General features: G+C 41.1%; 1 protein-coding gene across 1 annotated transcript in view; it reads right to left on the bottom strand.

Moving 5' to 3' along the window:
• sspo (SCO-spondin) overlaps window positions 1–20,586 on the bottom strand; it is a 92,950-nt gene that overhangs the window by 4,752 nt on the left and 67,612 nt on the right. The window contains 21 exon segments of the mRNA XM_072679964.1: window positions 764–824; window positions 2,580–2,675; window positions 4,748–4,971; window positions 5,788–5,952; window positions 6,186–6,232; window positions 7,793–7,938; window positions 9,593–9,720; window positions 11,496–11,666; window positions 12,350–12,546; window positions 12,690–12,828; window positions 13,070–13,186; window positions 14,429–14,590; window positions 15,506–15,763; window positions 16,308–16,354; window positions 16,533–16,669; window positions 17,810–17,931; window positions 18,173–18,328; window positions 18,591–18,767; window positions 19,000–19,170; window positions 20,180–20,226; window positions 20,420–20,572. Coding sequence (XP_072536065.1) covers window positions 764–824; window positions 2,580–2,675; window positions 4,748–4,971; window positions 5,788–5,952; window positions 6,186–6,232; window positions 7,793–7,938; window positions 9,593–9,720; window positions 11,496–11,666; window positions 12,350–12,546; window positions 12,690–12,828; window positions 13,070–13,186; window positions 14,429–14,590; window positions 15,506–15,763; window positions 16,308–16,354; window positions 16,533–16,669; window positions 17,810–17,931; window positions 18,173–18,328; window positions 18,591–18,767; window positions 19,000–19,170; window positions 20,180–20,226; window positions 20,420–20,572 — 2,921 coding nt within the window.

The raw sequence follows: 20,586 nt of genomic DNA, 5'->3' as shown, positions 1-20,586 counted from the left end.
GGGGGGTGAATCAGTCCTCAACCCTCCCAGTGTTGGGAGCATTACATGTGATAGGGGAGAGTACTAAAAAGTGGGTTGGGTAATTGGCTAATCTAAAATTGAACAGGAAAATAGGTAGAAATCGCTGAATTATGATGTACTTTCAATTCCGAAATTAATTGTTATTTTTTTATTAGTGATACTGAGCTTGCCTGGACAGCATTTTGAGTTAGTTACTGCATATGTGAAAGTGTATTATTGTTGTTAGCATTTGCGCTACATTGCACCAAAAGTAATTCAAGCTAGATTGGTCAGAGACATGGTTCAGATCTGTCCTTTTATTCAGATCTGATCCAACAGTTTCTGCTGGTACTGACACAGGACTAATACTGGGTAACAGATCAGGGTCATCTCTACCAGCACATCTCTATTAATTATTATGCTTCTAAATTCCTTTGAGAAATGTTTGCTAGATTTCATAGAAAAAAGATTGCTAAGGACTCTACAGATTTCCCTTGTGAAAAGAACTGTACTTTTAGTACTTCCAACTTTTGTGTTGACTCTTGCAGTTTCTCCCAATTGCTCATTTCAGCTTATGCACAAGGAATAGACAGCCCAGAAGTGACAATCGTTAATACACCCCTTAAAAATAATACTGTGCAAAAAAACTTTGTTGTCCAGGCTTCAGGAACTGCAGACAAGGTTCACCAATTCCAGGGAGGCCACAGAGCAGCACTAATTACAAGTTGATGTAAGACTTTGTCCATCATCTCCTCATTCTTACCTGTGTACTCTTTCCTGCAGACAGGGCAACACTGTCCAGCCTCCAGCACCTTGACTTCGCCCTGGGGACAGAGAAGAGGGAAAAGAGCAGAGGATCACAGTCAGCAATGAGCAGCTCAGAATAGCCCGCTGCCATTCGTGATTCATCTCCCCAGAGATGACCACTAACAGCAAGAAGTGCCATCAGGCACCAATGCCCGGCACACAAGAACTCCCATGGTGCCCTGAAGGGGTGGTGGTGTGATTGGGGTGCAGAGAAACATTTAAAGTTAAAGACCTAGAATTCAGAGACTCAAGCAGGAAAGTCCAGCTGAAGCAAATTTGTCTATACACAGTGATCACTGTAAAATGGTAGAGCATGTGCTGTCTCTGCCCCTCTGCCTTTATACAATGGATCATTTGGCACAGGAGCTACATTGCTAATGCAGCTAACAATGCACAGTCTGGTGTTGATGCACCTGTGCCCACTTTTACCCAAAATGGTCTTTGGCTGTTGCTGCTTATTTGAGTGTGGGGTGCTCTTATATGACAATTTGCATCTTGCTCTATTCTCCAACATTCTTGTTTTGCTTGAAAAACCACAGATCTCTGGTAGTTTAAGCCATCTGGATAATGCTAGAACTGGTACACCGGTACATACTACTGTCATGTGATGACCTGTTTAAACCTAATAAATTGGTGGTGTATTGGGCGTATTACCACAGTATATGGTATGGCCGGGGACAGGAAGTTGCACAAGTAGTGCAGATGGTTCTGCATTCATGTGGCTTTTGTACAATCTCATCCGGCATTATTTTAATACTGAAAAATTATTGAATACAAAATTCTATTTGTTCACAGACTAAGTGAACACAACTAACAAGACAGCTGTTGGAAGGACATAAAGCTGAATTAAAAGTTTTGTGATTTTGGATCTGTGGCCCACTTGCCTGTGACAGGTTATGCCGTGTTTGGACCCACAGCCTATCTAGGCTTAGATAACTTAGCTAGCAGGGTAAACACCACAAAACAGACCGTGTTCCAGCTAACTTGGGCTCAAATCACATACGTTTAGAGGATAAAGCCTTATACTTGTTGAGTGAATGGACTGTGTTGACTTTTTTCAGGCACATTTAGCTAGTAGAAAAGTTTGTCCTAGCTGGTTTGCTCTCCTCTTTAATCAAACCAAGATAAACTTGTGGTGGGCTTGTTTTTTTCCCAAGCTTTTAGAGTGTGACATTACCAATCAATGAGGTCCCACAAGGCCCCCACCATGTGGCTCTCTTAAATGCACATGGGGAAACTTTAGTGACACTGTCATACTGTTCAACCCTACACTCAGTCACTTAGTATTGTGAAAACTCTGCTTAATGTAGCTGTTCAAGCTCATCATGTGAGAATAGTAGTACAATAATATTACAGGATTTAACACGTTCACATGAGTGTTTTCCTTAAAATGTTCCATAACATTGCTTTAAGTAATCTCAAATAGACCTGCTTATGTGGAGAGTAAAGTGCTGTGTGGAACCCTGAGAAGCATTTGATGTGCTTTCTCTCTGAGTACAGTGAGGGGTGACAGAGTCACTCAGCTGCCATCTGGGATACAGTGTCTGACCAGAGCACTTGCTTGGACAATGAGTCACTCTATCCACCAGCATCTGCTATTCTCCAGGGGCCCTGTTCATGTGCAGGACTTTCTGATGCAACACCTGCTGCATGCCTTACAACTGTTGTGTTTTAGCAGACAGGGAAATCTTTCATAATACATCAATGTAAGTAGGTATATAAATATAGCTGCAGAATGAAGTGGTAGAGCCAGTCTGTGCCATAATGCTCACCTGTTCACACAAAAGTGGGGGGCAGCTAGATTTACACTGCTTTAGGCCATTTACACAGCGACAGGTTTGGCAGTCGTCTTCCCACTCAGACCCAGGCTGGAACACACAAAGAGAAATAACCTCAACACTGTGTACAAATGCATAACTAAACAGATTTCTGTATTTTTAATCAAATTTGTGTTCAAAGTCCAAGAGTTCTTCTGAAATTAAATGGCACAAGAGTACAACTTGCAAAATCTCCTAGGGGTTGCATAGGCTATTGAACTAGGACATCCACTTGTCGCTGCATTGGAGAGCTGTCAACTAGTCAGAAGGAGAAAAAACTATAGCAAGGATGCAGAGACACAGTAAAGAAAGCAGCTCTTCTGTGCTAATCAAATTCCGGTGGTGTGCAAATACTTGAGAAACAAATCCAGTGCTATAGTCAGCTGCTCAAGGTGTAAAGATACACTGAAGTACACTAAATAATAAAACAATAATACTTCTGCAATTCATGAACATATCAAAATGAAGCATCAAGTGTTAACTGCTTGTGGGTCTACACATGCACAGAGCCAGTCAATGATAAAAGAAGGCGACAAATCATGAATGTGCATGTGAGCTTTATTGTTAAAGATATTCAACCACTATCTGCTGGTTCTGGAGAGAGGATCAGAGACATAATTCACTTATTTGAGCCAAGCTACACAATCCCATCCAACACTAGCCTTTGGAGTACTATCACCCTGCAGTACAAGTACAATGCTCTAAAAGTGCGTATTTCCCCAGAGATGAAAGGACACTCACTACTCACTACTGATCTATTAAAAGCATAGACATGTAAATAGACTAAGAAGCACTGAATGTGGAAGTTCAATGAAGAGCCTACACTTAGCGGTTATCTTAAATAGGTCTGGACGCATTATTTTAACTGAAAAAGTAAAAATAACGCCTGCTAGAGATTTCTTGCATAATTTTCACTATGGAAATCGTAACTAGCTGATTACTTTTTTGGATAACTAGGTGACTTGTAAAAATTACAAGTTGTGCAACCTCTAGTATCTACTTTTTTTAAAATAATGTGGATCTGACAGTTGGTCTTTACATAGTACATTTCATCAAATCGAATTAAAAGAAATGCTCAAAATGACCTGGAATAAAATCTTTTTACGCTGAAAGCTCTTGTTTTTCTTTGAAAGTTAAGAAGGTGTTTTTCCTTCTGCTGTGAAGTTGTGCTTTTGGAGACAACACTTTTTTGTGACAGTGACAATATCCTTTGCCTGAATGTCAACGAGGTAAAGAAAGTGCAATCTCAAGCCTTTAATAAGTGTGAGATTACTGTGATTTAAGTGCTCTTGAAAGAGATGGTCTTCAATCAGCTTTTGAAGACAACAAGGAACAGTGCTGTTCAGGCACGCATGGGAAGTTTGTCCGTGATGCCAGGGCTGAGAAAAGTGTAGATGCTGGTGTTCCATCCTGAGGAACAGTGTGAAGCTGTATCATACTTGAAACTCGAAGGGCTCTTGGTGCGGATCAGGTTTTGACCAGTGCCATTAGGTATGGTGGGGCTGGTCCATTTCTGGCTTTGTAGGCCAGCCCCAGGGTTTTGACTCTGAGGCTGGCAGCTACAGAAAGCCTGTTAATTTTATAGCAAATCAAGCGCCAGGGTCAGTGTATCTGTGATTAATACGGCATGAGAGTTCCTAATGAGCCATTTTCATTTACATCTTGAGATGCAACAGCTTTATCAACATTAGCTTACTAGTAATGCTCTCCTGTCAGAACATTCGAGTTGCACGGTCTTAACTGGGGACTGTAGTTCATTTAAATACCACTCTAATGCCTTTCCACATTTTTATGCATTATTGATGGCAGTAATTATTATAGTGGCATTCTCTAGAAAAAGCCCTGAAGGGTAATCATTTAGGTCCAATAATTAGGCCCCTTTTTGAGATAAATACACAACGTAGCTGGCAATAGAAAAGGAGAATAAGGGGGTACACTGATAGGTGCTTTTGTGCTTTTGTGATGTGTCTCCTGCGCTCTGTAACTGTTTGTATGCTTGTAGCTGTCTGTGGGTGTACATTTTTGCACTCTATTTGTTTTTCGGTCACCTGGCGGGATGATGAACCTGCCAATTTCTCTGAGTGTGTGCTTGTGTGTGTGTGTGTATGTGTGTGTGTACATACCTCTCGCAGAGTGCCATCCTCCTCTTCACACTGACAGAGAGCAGGGATCACACATAGGCCGTCCGTGCCGCGATAACGCCCGTCCTCACACACGCAGCCCTCGGAGATGGCATTTGTGGAGGTGCAGTTCAGAGGTTCAGCTCTGTACATGTCCACACACCTCTTTTCACACACACGGTCTGTCTCTGACACACTCCGTCTCCAGCGCTCACCCTCTGGACAAGCTATAGCAATGGAAAGAGGACTGAGGAAAGCCTGATACTCCGAATCAGATAAAACATTTAACATTTTCCATGGCAAAGGAGGTTGACCAAGACCAGAACATCTTCACCCAGAGAAATGGCTTGTTTATGAAGCTCCAGTGAAGCAGACGTGTGCTTGTGAGGCTCTGAGGTTTGCTCTTAGGCTAATGTCTAACTTGACAGCATTACAAGCACCTGATGTATTAGTTTCACCAGAGCTTCATAACAGAGATTTCTCTCCACAGAATAGTAAGAGCAGACATATGGACATAGCATTAACTTTTAATACGACAGAAAACCAAACTTTTATGCCTGAAATTGGGTGTGGCAAAATAAGGTCAGAACATTACTGTTGATTTGGCATATACCCTACTGTTTATTTTACATATGCATTACTGCAGTTTTTTTTGACACATTCACTTCTTTGCAACTGTATATAAAATATTAATATTTTAAATATTATTAAAATATTATTATAAACTTAGTGATTAGCAATATTAAGTAGCTGCTTTGATGTGGTACATAAGGGGGCATTCAGCTGAAAATTCATGTCACCTCTCCAAATCATAAGCTGTCTACATTTGGGTGGTCACTGGAAACACATTTATCATGTGAACAGTGTGTATACTATATAAACTTGGATGGACCACAGCCAGTGTTCCAGCAGTACAATGAAAGTACTGGCTGGTGAAACATTGCAACATGAATTTAATATAAAAGTTTACCACCTTTATTAATGATTTTCAGCAACTTGAAAATCCACAGATATTAGAACCATTGGTAGAGAAGGACTCTTACTGCAGTCAGGCTGCGTGCAGACTCTGCTCCTATGGCTGGGGCCCTCACATTCGTGCCCGTCGTACTGCTTGGGCTGTAATACAAAGCGGCTAGAGCTCTGCTGTCCAGAGCCGCAGGATACTGAACACGAGCTCCACTCTGACCAGCTGCCCCATTCACAGTCCACTGTAAGACAGAGGCACACACACAACATATGGTATTATCAAAATCGCATACTGCGTTAAAAAATCTCTGCAGCTGGCAAGACTGTGTTTGCTACAGTAACAACAAAGGTTTTGGAACAACAGCAGCGCTACAAGACATGCACTGTGCTTCCACTCAGTACTGTTTTGACAGGCCCTGGAGCTATCTGTCCAGCTGATGCGGTAAAACACGTTAAACACTTGAGCTGTGCTTACCATCACAAGATTCCTCTGTGCAGTTGAACACTCCATTTTCACACACGCTGCATGTGCAGAAAAAAAAAATGAGAAAGACAAAATGAAGAGAATTATAGTGAGAAACATGGCACACATCGACATAAACATGCACCAATCTAACAGCATTTAGATATTTAAAGATTGTGTAACAGTTTCTAAAGATGTTTTGATTGTCCACTATCATGGGGTGATTCTCTGGATTTGGTCCCTAACACGTATTAACAATTACAAAAAAATTTTCTCTCTCTCCTATGTGCTGAGCTACCCCCTGCTGTCTGCTTGCTGCTGATACATGTCCATTTATGAGATCCTATAATGCTATCACCCCCCCCCCCATAACATTTTCCTGCACTCCTCCAAACCCCTTGTATTATTCCCTTCTTTCTGTTTTCTTTATGTCTCTTTCACATGTATTGAGATGCTCAGTTCCAACTGAACCATCCTGGTACCGCCTGACCTGGCTCTCCACTACCCTGCTGCCCACTGTCCTGCTCTGGGGCCTCGCATTGATTCATCCTCACATCTCTGCATGACTCTGCTTCGGACTGTTTATCTGCATGGTCACATTTACCATTTTATTTTTCCTAATTCAGTTTTGTTTTATTGTTGTTTTTATTCCTGTTTTGCTTTTTATTATCTGGTGTCGACCTGAGGAGGATGGGTTCCGCTTGGTTCCTCTCAAGGTTTCTTCCTCTCAACTTGAGAGAGTTTTTCCTTGCCACTGTTGCCACTAGCTTGCTTAGTGACAACATTTGTTGTAAAAAGCACTATATAAATAAAATTGAACTGAATTGAATTGAAATAGTGCTTTATGAATTTTCAGATACAAGATCCCCAAAACCATTTAAATCCTGAAAAAAGGACACCCTACAGTCTTGCTTAGCAGAAACACCCAAAACAAGATGTGCAAGGGCTCAATGGGACAGGGCTAAATCTGCTGAATCTGACTTTTTTCTTGTTAGAACTGTGAATGATGCCCAATGTTTTAACCTTGTTCTTACTTAAAATCTTATTTAACAAATGTTTACACAAAATATATCACATGAAAACACTATACTGCACAACAGTGTTTGCTAGCATAGAAAGGTATTAAGCCAATTTAGCACAAAATCTTCAACCCCGTCACTTTTAACCCCATAACATTTTGAATAGTTGTTACAGAGCTGAATGATTGTCCCTATTTGTGTCTTTACAAAGGGCAGCCATTCCTGCAAATGACTCAGTGGCTAGATCAAATTCCCAACACAGCCACTACGTCAAAACAACCTCATCAGCATGTGCACTTTACAGAACGCTGACTGAGAGAGGCAAGCGTTTTACCCTATAGCATATTCCTTTTCAGTCATGGCTGCTTTAACCCAACACCCTGTGTGGGTGGAAAAATCATTCGGAACCTCATACTGAGTCTATACACTGATCCATGTTCACCTGTGTCCCTGTCACCTGCGCACACATGACATATATATCATACTCCAAGTCAATATGCTTTCACCAATGTCCTGGTTTAAGTAGGAAGGGAAGGTGAAAGGGGAAGAGAGTGAATGACTGAGACTCAAAAGCAAGAGGATAGCAGCTTGAATTATTACCAGACATTGCAGAGGTGTGGTACAACAGTCCCAGGGGGAACCTCTTGTTGTAGGGCATCCAGGGTGATGTTGGGGGACATCAGTAGCAGAGACAGAGGAGAGCAAGGGCACTCGGAGTGGGGCACGCATGTCCCATTAAACATAACCTGGGGGCACAGGAGAACACAGTCAACTGGACTGCTGAGTTTATAATAATCTGATCTAAAGTTTGATGTGTGAATGCCACAATTTTCTAAGCATAGAGAGAAACATAACATTGTATTCAAAATGGCAAATTTACAGGGAAACCCAAAAATTATTATTACTTGTGAATAACGTCTTAACTTATAAATATATAATTATATAAATAATTTGGACCACGTCTGTTGGTCTGTTTACCACACACGTTGGTACCTTGATATGTAGAATTTCACAGTAAAAAAAAAATCACAGACTACTTCAAGTTGCAATTAAAGCATAAATTAAAGGTGTCCTACAATCAAACCCATACAGTCAAACTGTATTTTCAGCAAAGCTGAATATTGAGACCCTCTGTGAACCTCACTGTTCTTTCTTTACTCAAAAGAAAATCCAGCATAAACAAAACAAATAAGGGCTGAAAACAATTCCCAAAATCCCAATACTGTTTCCTCATAGTCTTTCCTTGTTATATTTACTCCTTCAAAATGTACATGCACCCAGCCCTAGTCAAAGGGTACAATGCGACAGAAGATTATCATGTTGTTAAAACTGGAAAGCAGCATGTCACCACCAGACTAAACTAAACGCTATAGGAAAATGGGCTGCAATGTGAACCAGGCCTTGCGGACACAGCTTTTTCTGTGCCAGTGTTCACAGACGGGGAGCTTAAACTCGACACATGATGAAGTGAATGTGTCAGGGATCCCCGCTTGCAGAGTGGTCTGCTCCCTCGGAAACAAACTGTACTTTATTATCTAACTAACAAACGGGAGCTAACTACACATTAGAAGGGAAAGTATCAGCTTAAGTCAAACTATTATTATATATTATTAAACTATTATTATATTATAAATCATTTTCTTATACAGCCTTACCCTAAACCGGGTCATGACAGAATTGGGAACTTGTCCGGGATAATCTTTGTCTGATTGGTATGTGCTGGCAGTTTTCTTGTGGTGCTTGTAAGTGGGCATATTCCTTTCTTTTTGCTTATTTAGGTCATCAATGAGACAAGATACAGACTGCAACACCGTTCGCAATACAGCCATCTCTTACTCTTGCAGTCAGACTCTAGACCAGAATGTAGTCTCAAAGTTCATGCCAACAAGACCAAGACTTCGGTTACAAAGTGCTGATTGTACCAGCAAAACAAATGAACTTCTCAAACGCAAGTAAAAAGAAAATTAATCAGGACACTGTTAGCAGCGCAGCAGATCGAAGAAAGCTAAAAGCTACACATGAATAGAGAAATGCTTCTTCTCCCATCAAATAGATGTCAGTACTTATTTGACTAATGTGCCTAACAGTTTAAATGTGTTAGATATATAAACTGTGAGGGTACATTTCAGTTTTGTGGTAGTGGAAGTTTTTTATATGATTTGTGCATGTTTTTTGTACATGCCATGTCATGTAAAAATGTATGTAAGTTATAGCAAAGCTCATTTTCTGCAAATTAGGGTTAGCAAAGGCTACATGTACTCGCCAGGTGTCTTCGTTCTTTTAGCACCAAGTAGCAGAAATCAAAAACCCTGGGTTGATTAATTTTAATAATGCTAACTTAAATATGATGTATCTAATGCACTACCATAGAGCAGTTCTCAGGTGTTCATATTGACTCACTGTAGCAGGAGGGCAGGCGCAGCCTGGGCTGCAGGGTCCTGGCACACATTCGCTTTCAGGCCATAGATCCTGGCAGGAGAATGGGCATGAGCCTGCACACACACTAAACACCTGATCCACAGGACACTCTGACACAACAGCAAAGACATAAGAGAGAAAAAGAACAATAGTGACCAAACCACATATTGTCAAAACCACGTGTTCATAATTTTTGGTGACAACACCATCAATTTAGCAAACTATGTTAAAAAAATAAATAAAGCATTTTATTTAATGGCATGCATGCTGAGCCACACTGGGAGCACTATTCCTTTTACTTTTTGAAGACGTTTCATCGATGAGGCTTCATTATAACTTCATCTTAATTTCTTGACCGGCCAAACATGTTGTATCATGTCTTATCACACATCTGAAAGCAGTGTGGTATTCGGCACCAAGATGTTAGCAGCAGGTCCTTTAAGTCCTCTAAGTTGTGAGGTATGGGTTCCATGGATCGCATCAAGTAGCTTGTCACTGTTTCTCGGTCGCCATTCCTTGGACCAGTTTTGGTAGGTACTGACCACTGCATACCATGAACACCCCACAAGACCTGCATGATGTTTTGGAGATGTTCTGACCCAGTCGTCTAGCCATCACAATTTGGCTCTTGTCAAAGTGGCTCAGATCCTTATGTTTGACAGTTTTTGCTACTTGTAACACACCAAACCTAGTTTACGCCCCTTCTTTTGATTGATAATCTTCATATACAGTGGCGTCTATGTTTTTTTCTTTATCTGCAAGTGTAGAAAATGGCTGATTGGTGTATGGTACAGTGAACACATGATATCACTAAGGAAGAAAGAAATGGTATTTAGCTTTTCTCTCAATCTGGTCTTCTCCGATTCGCAAATCTGCAGTTCTCACACTGTAATCTCTGACCATACCAACAATGTGGGCGGGTTAAGGCTGAACAGGCTTCCTATGAGGCGTGTGAGGTTTGCTGTCACATATTTTCAGGTCACTAGGCACACACCAGTGTAGAGCAGTGTATCTCGACAAACTTGGACAAGAGCATTAACCACACCATTTGATAAGTGACCATGTGTATGGTAGACAGATTCACTTCATGACCCCATGTAGGAGAGATGGTGATCCTCAGTGTTCATTCGCTTTCCTGCTTTGGGATATAGCCAGTAGTATTTCCCCTTTGTCTCCTGGGCACACAGTAGACTATAACACAGCACAAATTCACTCCAATTTGACCTGTGTGTGTAGTGAATGCTAGCAAGCCAATTGTTTAAAATGCAATAATAATTACATTTCACGAGATTGTTTCCCACTGCACTCATTTAAAATATATGGATCACACTGAAAATAACACAACAATGTCCATTTATAACATTAACATGAATCCATTAAATTAATCCATTAATCCAGTGATGATGATCTTGCTGAATTTCAGTGTGAAACTCCTATAAGCAGAAAGCTTGAGTATGTGTTTGAAAGGAACTCCGGCGATGCAGCCTAAAAATGCAGCGGGTTCATCATAAATGTGCGATGAGGAGGACAGTGTGTTTATGGCCAGTGATTCTGCAGCTCATGCCATGATTTAGAGCTGGCTAGACTCTTTATGGAGCTGCACAGGATGGTATGTCAGAAAAATATTAGGGTGATAAAAAAGGGTATTAAGCCTTAAATTCTGTTTAATCTATTTTCTGTGTGTGTGCGTTAGTGTAGTAAAAACACTGCAAACTGCTTCTCCTTCAATACAAAAAGAATACGCATTCTAAGCAATTTAGAATTAAAATTAAAACTCACAACTTAAAAAAGTAGTTTTGTAGTACTGCCGAAACAAAGTGTAAATATTGGCTGCCACCTCGTGTCTGTGTGTTCGTGTCCTTGAGTGCTTGTGGGTTCTCCTCACCAGGCAGACAGCTGTTGGTATTGCAGGCAGTGTGCTGCTCAATAGGTGACAGGCAGGCCAGTCCTCCAGGCTCAGGCTCCTGCAGAATACTCTTACTTCGCACTGACACCCCTCCACCACAGGAGACGCTGCACTCGCTCCAGGAGGACCACTCGCTCACTATACAATCAGCTATACAAAAACAGAACCAATATAGCTGAAGAAAATAGCTGAAGGCAGCAATCTGCTGGGCCTAACAATGCATTTACTGTTGTAGTGTCCTTGACTTGGACATACATATCATGGTGTTACACATAATTTCATGGTGACTGAACAATTCTATACAATTCTATGTCAAATGATCACTAAAAGTACTGCACCTGCATAATCATCACAATCACTCAAAGTCTTTAAGAGTTACAGGTGTTTATGCATGATTTACATGATCTGGAATCATACCTCCACCACCTTTGTTTTCTGGCATCTGGTGTTTATGCAGTGTTGAAATTTCAACATTTGTCTCTTTGTTTAAATGTTTCTCTTTGTAGAAACTCTAGGACAAGTTCCAGTTCCAAAATGCATATGATTTTGCACAATATGTAAATTATGTTGAAATATTTAAAGCAGTGTGAAATGAGGCAAGTAATCAGATAGAAGAGAATTCTGTCTGTTTGCAGAAGAAGCAGAAGCAGAAGAAGCAGACGCAGAAGCAGAAGAAGCTTTTATCATTACACTGCAAATGGCTTATGAAGAGTCGGTGACTGTACATGTGTTTTAAAAACTGTATAATGTATAATAGGGCTGTTAATATGACAGTTTAAATGGTAGCATATATACACAGTACATGGACTACACAGATTATTGCTATGGCAGACCTGGGCACGCAGACTGAGTGCAGTTCTGGTTCTGCCTGGTCTCTGAACAGGGAGGGCCTCCAGCTGTGTGTGTGCAGGGGCGTCTACGTGTCCTCTGTCCTGTCCCACATGACACTGAGCACTCACTCCAGGACCCCCATGAACCATACGTTGGGCAGGGCTGGTCGGTACATACCAGCGACCCATTTATACACAGACTGTGGAGGCAATAGAACATGATGTGTGTTAAAGAATAAGGCAGAATCTCCAAGTAGAATAAGCTATATAGAATATCCCTCTAACAGACCAACATTAAATCAAACCCCTCTTTCCCTGTGCGTGTGTATGTGCGTGGTCTTACCAGATGTTGCAGTCAACTGTGACATTTTGCCCGGGTGTAAGTTCAAGGGTGCCGTTCTCTGTGGGGAGACCACAGCGACAGGTAGCCACTCTTACACATTCACCATCTTGCAGCAGCCAGCCGTCAGGACAACGGCAACCTGTGTGCACCCACACATCCACAGAAAGAGAGAGAGAGAGAGAGAGAGAAAGAGATAATTAGATTAATTTAACACTGTCAATTTTATATAATTGATACTAAACTTACAAAGTCTGTACAGTTTACATGATGATACACTGATTGTTGCGTTTTTACACCCCTTACGAGCTGAGAGATGGGTAATTATGAGTTTTGATGTGGCATAATTACAGTAACAGCATAATGAGAGGTAAGAGCAGTACCTGGGTGACAGGTTCCCTGCAGACATTGCACATGCTCCCACAGATCAGCACAGCTCCGAGGACACTGATTGGCACAGGAAGCCTCATAGACCCGCCCTCTGTCCTCACAGCGTTCACCTGTAATTCAGCACAAATGCGTGATAGGTGTGCATGTGTTACTGCATGAGTATGTGCCAGTTTACCGTCCAAAAGTGTTTGGAATTTTTTCTAAGTGAAGACATCAAGTATTGAGAAAATTCAAAACAGCCTTGATGCCTTTTTGAAGATTTATACATGTGTGGCATTCTCTCAAGTAGCTTCAAGAGGAGCCACCTGGAGAGCTTTTTTAAATAGTCTTAAGGAAGTGTTACATATGCTGAGCATATGGTGTTGGTGTTGGAAGGGTGTTTGTGATCCAAACTAATCATCCAATATTGGTACCCCACCTCATGAACACTCCTGTGTCTACATGCAATCAAATCTTACAGCAATGTTCCACTATCTAGTGTAAGGCTATTCTGGAAAGGGGGGAAAAACATCCTATCAATACCTTTGATTTCAGATGAAACATTGAATGAGTGTCACACAACCCAGTTCTTTTGCTACCAGTCCAGAGAACTTCATTTCCCAGGATACCCCTGACTCATCAAGACACTCCGTTTGCAATACACTCCGGTGTGTGGTTTTGTTATTTGCAGACTGAGTGTTTTTGCCTTTTGTTATCTTTGTGCTTTGACCCCTTTTTCACCCAGGCTACCTCTCTTTTGGATTTGCCCTTTATCTGATTGTCTGTTGTCGACCTATTGCTCATATCCTCGTTTTTCCCTCTGCCTTGCCCATGTTGATTCTACCCTGCCTCATTGTTTTGATCTTGCTTCTCTATTGTACTACAATGTTGGCTTCATCCTGTATTACTAAATCTCATCCTTTTCTTCAATCTGTGGGTGTCTGACTTGTAATCTTAGCCTTACAATGTGCAGGTGTCCACAAACTTAAAGGGCTTAAGCCTAAGTTTAAAAAAAATCTCCATTACTTGTGTTCACCAATAGCAATTCAATTCAGTGTTTAGTGGGTTTAATTTAATAAATGTTATTAATGTCTGACCATAGTGTACAGTGTTCGAAATAGTAGGGCCAGTTTGGATTGGCATTATACCCATCTTTCTACTTAATGCACTCCAATCTCCATTCAAAATGTTCTGTTGTCAAGAATTAGGTCTAATCCCTGTTTAGGAAATCAGTCCTTATTGTATTATCTCAAAATTCATGTTTTTAAGATTATGAAAAACATAAGGTGTATGCAGGTTTATGCATGTGTATACTGTTAGCACATATAGAAGGCATGTACTCAGTGTGTATGTGTATGTGTGTGTATACATACCAGGACAGAGGCCGGTGTTGCAGTTTTGTGACTGGCTCTGCTGTCTTGTGCAGCGGGGACCAGGGTTCGCTGCTAGTGCCTTGCGCTCGCGCTGGCGGAATCCTCCACTACACGGGTCCTGACACACACTCCAAGAGCCCCATGCGGTCCACTGGCATAAGTCTGAAGTCAACAACACATCCATATTAAACAGTCATCATAGACACTCACAGCCTCCAGACTGCTCAGAGTGCTATCTATAATATATTAATATATGAATATATCTATAATATATTAACAATATAATACATATTTACTATATATTTTAAATATGACATGCTGGCTGCTGTAATTTGCTGAGATTTGCATTCAGAAATCTATGTTGTTTATATATATATATTAATTAAGCATATATATATGCTGGCCCTGTCTGAATTCCACAGGGATTTAGGCCAAGAGCTTTCTGTTTATATGTGGACTGGTTATGTGTCTGCCAAGCCACTCCAAGAGCTGTCCTTTAGCTGAAGGTGATTATGAGACTCACCTGCCCAAGGTCCGTGTTCATCAGCATCTGAGCTTCCTGTGTGCTCTAGATTTAAAGTTTTCCTAATTTCTTGTCTAGACATTTGGACTTTTACTGTTCCCCTATATAAGGCTCTTAGATGTCTTCTTAATAAAGAACCTTTACACTTGCATCCTGCCTCCCTGCAGAGGTTACAGTAAGAGACTGCAGATGTCCAAGATCTATCATATATATATTGTTTGGTGTCTAGTTTAAGTATTATCATATTTTTATTACATTCTTATAAATCTATATTGTCACCATCACAGAAAGACACTGTATCTCCAAAACGGAAACCTTTACAGGGAATAGACTGTCAATAAAAGACAATGTGAAAAGATTTCATTCCAAGTCATTTTATAGCATTTCTATTGGTCCTTTCACCCGGATTTTGGCACAATGTAAAGAACTGTTAGATGAACATTATGTCAAAAAGTGAACAACAGTCAACAAATGAGATACTGTTTTTCTGTGTGACAGCGATGACATATGAAACAAAAAATAAGCAGTCAGCAGTGACTCAAGGTTAATCCCACCTTCGCAGACATCAGGTTGGGGGCAGATTCTTTCCTCTTCCAGAGGTTTGGAGCACTCCCCCTCTCTCCCCTTGACAGGCAAACCAGAGTCAACATCCAGACACGCCCGGAAACGCCTCTGCACCGACACCAGAGCAGTAGCAACCACATACAGTTCAGCATCTCCATCTACTCCCACCTCAGAACCAGAGTGGAGGAGAGAAGATGTAGGAACACATGGAGAGCAGGGAGTCCATTCTGACCACTCACTGAGTGACACTAAGAGAGAGAGAGAGAGAGAGAGAGAGAGAGAGAAAGAGAGAGAGAGAGGAAGATGTGTGAGTGATCAACAAAAATGAAATAAGGTTTTTGCAAGAATTATGGACTAAAGCACAGTTTGAGCTGGATTCATCGAATTTATACAGGATTTGACAAGCCGATTTGTACAGGATAAGAGTATCTGTGTAATCTCCCCAAATTAGCACAGATAGCCCTGACTAAGACACATACCTCTGCACTACTATACTCAATAATAATCACATTAACCATAACAGCACAAGGCACTGATATGTGTAGTTACAGGCTTTATTCCATGACTGTTCGTAATCCACCAGAACTATTACAGAGGGAGCTCCAGGTTTAGTCAACTGCAGAGTGTCAGTGACTCTAAATTTCTATTTTTAGATATGTAAACAGTACAACTGCAGATTAGATATGGGTTATAGTCATAGATTTTGTTGATAAACACTGACAACAACCTCCAGGTGGAGGTAGATGTAATGTAGCTCACATTCTGAACTTTTCAATGTTTAGACTCTGTTACCTTCACATCCCCGAAAATCACACTGCAAAGACCCTTCATGGCATAAGCTGAAACACAAACGGTTATATATATAAAATATAAATTAATATCAGAAGCAATGCAGAAGCAATCTCTTTCTCTCTGTTTTTCCAGCTATTCCAGCTAAGCAATGGAGAGCTTATGAACTGAAAATCATGTGCAGTTTATTAATAAAGCTTAGCAAAAGTCAAGTATGTGTGATCGTACCATGTGCTGCAGCCTATAGTGAGCTGCGTCCCCTGTGGGACAGTGATGGGAACAGGCGGGCCCGAGTCCTGCTGGAGGAGGTGAATACAGCCACACTGCTCTGGAGGCACACATGTGTCATTCTGCTGCAGCAGACCCTGGAACCACCCAGAAACATGGAAGTTTGGAAGAAGCTTCATTGGACTTTTTCAGTGAATCACGCTGCATTTTGGAAGTTGCACTTGGGAAGAATTCTTGTACTTGTTGCTAAGTTACCCTGCTACGTGTGATGGTAAAATTAGCTCATGGAAGTTGACAGACTAACACCAGCCTTATATTCTTGGAAATGATATGTGAGGTGAGAATAGCAATGTGCAAAAGTCTCTGGTCACCTGAGATTATATTTAGAGCTGTTTATCAGGGCAGTAACCGTTTATAAATAGAAACAGAACTTTATACTGTGCAAAGGTTTGAGGCATGTGTGAAAATTAAAGCTAAAAAGTTCATGTTACTGCTTATCTGGGCAGTTATTTTGTTTCAGTGTTTATTTGCTCAGTAAAAGATTCATATTAGAATAAATATAAATGATATTAATATAATAATACATGGTTATGTGTATGTCTCTGTGTCCGTTTAACCATTTCCAAAGCTCTCTGTGTGGTGGCCCAGCATTACTTGTATCACTTTGTTATCTTATCAATTGAGCTGGTGATGGAATTTACCAAATTCACACACTGACCAAGGGCCTGTAGAAATAATTTCAACTACTTTCTTCAAAATAAGAAATTCTGCTTTTTTGTTTTTTTATTTTAACAATTTTATGTACTTTTTTAATTGTAATGATATGTGGGTATTGTGGATATTTTATAAGCACAACAAAATGGTATTGAGCTGTGGAGCAGTGGAACTGTGCTCTCTGGAATGATGAGCTCCATCCAATACTTTTGGAATGAGCAGTAGAGTTGGAATGGGGTGGTGTGGTGATCATCCAACATCCTATTCTCATTAACGCTCTTGTCGCTGAATGCAAACAAATCATCAGACTCCAAATTTAGAAGAAAAAAAGAATAAGCAGGTATCCAAGTACTTTTGTCAATATAGAGTGTGTGTGTGTGTGTATACACATCCTTGCTTGAAAAAGAAAAGTTATCTTTTATTATATTCATGTTTGCTTGTATATATTCTAACATTATTCACATTTATTACAAGAACAAAAATGCTCTTACTGGCCTTACTTTCTATGCAAGGTCAGTTGGGTCTGCTGTCATTAATGCAAAAGGGTAGAGGGTTAAGCTGACCTGAGGGCAGTAGCATCCAGCCGTGCAGTCCGACTGGCCCGTGCAAGCATCCGTCTGGCCTTGTAGAACACACTGCTTCTCACATGGAGAAGCGCAGTCCGGCTGGAAAGGTTCGGTGCAGTCTGAGAGAATCACATGCACAGACAATCTCAGAAAGAGAAGGACAAATACATTACATTACAGAGATTGCACACCCAAATATACCAGCCTGCGAATAGAGACAGTAAGTACAGGTATGTACTTTCCAACAGAGAGGTAACAAGATCCAACAAATATACCAATATACCTTAACCTGCTTCAAACGTCAAATTGGATGTGAACATGGACATACACACACATGCACACAGGCAGTAGGAGACTCACTCTGACAGTGCTGAGGTTTGCAGTGTCTGCTCTGCCTCTCAAGGTCTGTGCAGTGCTGTCCCCTAGTGGCAGAAGAGAGTGGTGCACGATAACGTTGCTGAAAGGGAGACACACAGGAACACACCGTCCACTCGCTCCACCCAGACATAGGACAGTCTTTGTGGGGCAGAGAGAGTGAGAGAGAAAGAGAAAATAAGGATTAGGGTATGAACATATAAACTGATAAATACATTCCCAGGATTCCTGCTGCTTGCTCCCTGGACAGAAGAGAGACAGTTTTCAGTTTATTTTAATACTCTTGATTTCGGATAAAGCAAAGAACAAGCAGGTGTCTCAATACTTCTGCCCATATAGTGTAGTTTAAAGTATCATTTAAGGTATAAAGAACACCATGGGGAACACCATGCAGAGAGCTTACCTGGGCAGGGTCTCCTGTAGCACAGCTGAGTTTCCTCTCTGTCTCTCTCTGCTTCTATGTGGTCAGGGCAAGCATGGTCACCCTCCTCCTCACACATGCACTGTCTGCGTCTGAAAGCCACACCTGCACCACAGCTCCGCGAGCATGGTGACCAGCTGGACCACGGACACAGGTCATCTTCAAACAGGAGACACAAGATTGGAGTGAACTTCAGAAGTGACAGATATTTACCATGAAATGTCACACAAATGCTAAATTATCACAGATGTTTATTATTCAGTAGCTAAATTTAGAGCTGAACCATGTTTGGTACAGGACCTTTGGGATATGTGGGAATTATGAACAGAGGCAGTGCATTACTGAATACATCACAGCACAAACAGTAAATCTTCTAATAAATGATCAGTACCCAAGCATGGAGCAGCCTGGCAGTCCTGGGCCTCTCTCTCCGGTCCGGAGCAGTGGGTGCCGTTGTTACGGGGTGGGGGGTTGATACAAGCCCGGCTACGGATCTGTGTTCCCCGACCGCAGGTTACAGAGCAGTCAGACCACACAGACCAGGGTGTCCAACCACCTTCCACTGCCAAAAAAAAAAAAAAAAACAGTTTACACAGTTCTGCAGGTTTATGCAATAGTTAAGAATAACTGTACAAAAGTTTAGATCAGAATGTTCAAGAATGTGAAACCATTCTAGTTACAGATTGGCCGCCTATTTAATTGTAGTGATCAAATCTCAAGGCAGACAACAATCATTATTTATAATTTTCATACACTCCTAAAAAAAAAACTCATTCAAAAAACTTATTCACCACAGTCACCCAGACCAGCAGAAGAACCCTGGTCTCCCACAAGGTAGTGTTATCTACTGTGCCATACCAACCACCAAACAATGTGCAACATGGAGTACACTTTCTGTTAACCATGATCTCTCATGCATTGTTTACATACACATTTATGGCACTTAGCTGACGTTCTTATCCAGCGCCACAAGGTTAATTACAGATTTTACAGAGGTGGGCCAATGGAGTGTTGGGAGCCTTGCCCATTGACTCTTATTGGAGTAGCACAGCATAGTCAGTCCAGGCCGGGAATAAAACTCCAGTCTCCCACATGGTGTGATAGCTTACTGGTAGGTAGAGGTGTTATCCGTTATGCCACACCAACCATGCTAAATATCAAGGCGCTTCAAAATGTTTTTTGAGTAATCTCATAGCAGATCCACTTGTGGTTCCAAGAACCATGTTTTTAATAGGAATTTAATAGGAGATTTTCTCACTACAGGAAATGATCCACACTGTTTAGGCAAGTGGCGGCACCTGTGTAGCGGCTGAAAGAGGTACAGCATGACCCGCTGTGAATCCTCCGAAAAATCTGGGTTACTAGAAAGGGGTCGAAAGGAGCAAGTGGTCCTATGACATCACTTAAAGAACCATTGCAAGCACCTTTATTTTTAAGCGTGCACAGTATCTACTTGTTGTCCCTAACTTTTGTCCCTTAAAGTAAATCCTATACTGTATAAGTTATTGTTCATAAAAGAAATAATAAACATGACTACACAAGATTTTCAGCACACAGTAGATGGTACCCACCTCGACACTCAATATCTTGGCAGTACTCTCCTTCAGGGATACATGTGCTGAATACAAAAACAACAATTCACTTCCAATACATGACACAGAACATTTGTGCTGCATAGTGTTTGCATCTGGATATATTTATTTGCATAGGACTATAGTTCATTTTAATGTATAAAAATAAACAACTGAAAAACAAAAGACCCAGATGTTTCTGAGACAACCACAAAAAAGCACTTCATTCATCTCACTCACCATTGTTTACATTCCCCTTGTAGCCATGTGTCTCCAACAGACAGCTCCTGGTTGCCATGGAGACATAGCGGCGGACAGGGCCCTGGGTCACAGGGTTTGTGCTGAACTTCCTCAAACTGACAGTCAGCATCTGGAGACTTGGGAATCAGCGATCTGGAAGGGCAGTA

The sequence above is a fragment of the Salminus brasiliensis genome, chromosome 5 (assembly GCF_030463535.1).
Source record: "Salminus brasiliensis chromosome 5, fSalBra1.hap2, whole genome shotgun sequence".
Classification (NCBI taxonomy): Eukaryota; Metazoa; Chordata; class Actinopteri; order Characiformes; family Bryconidae; genus Salminus; species Salminus brasiliensis.
Note: the sequence above shows the minus strand (reverse complement) of the source record. Positions and strands in the feature narration are given on the sequence as shown.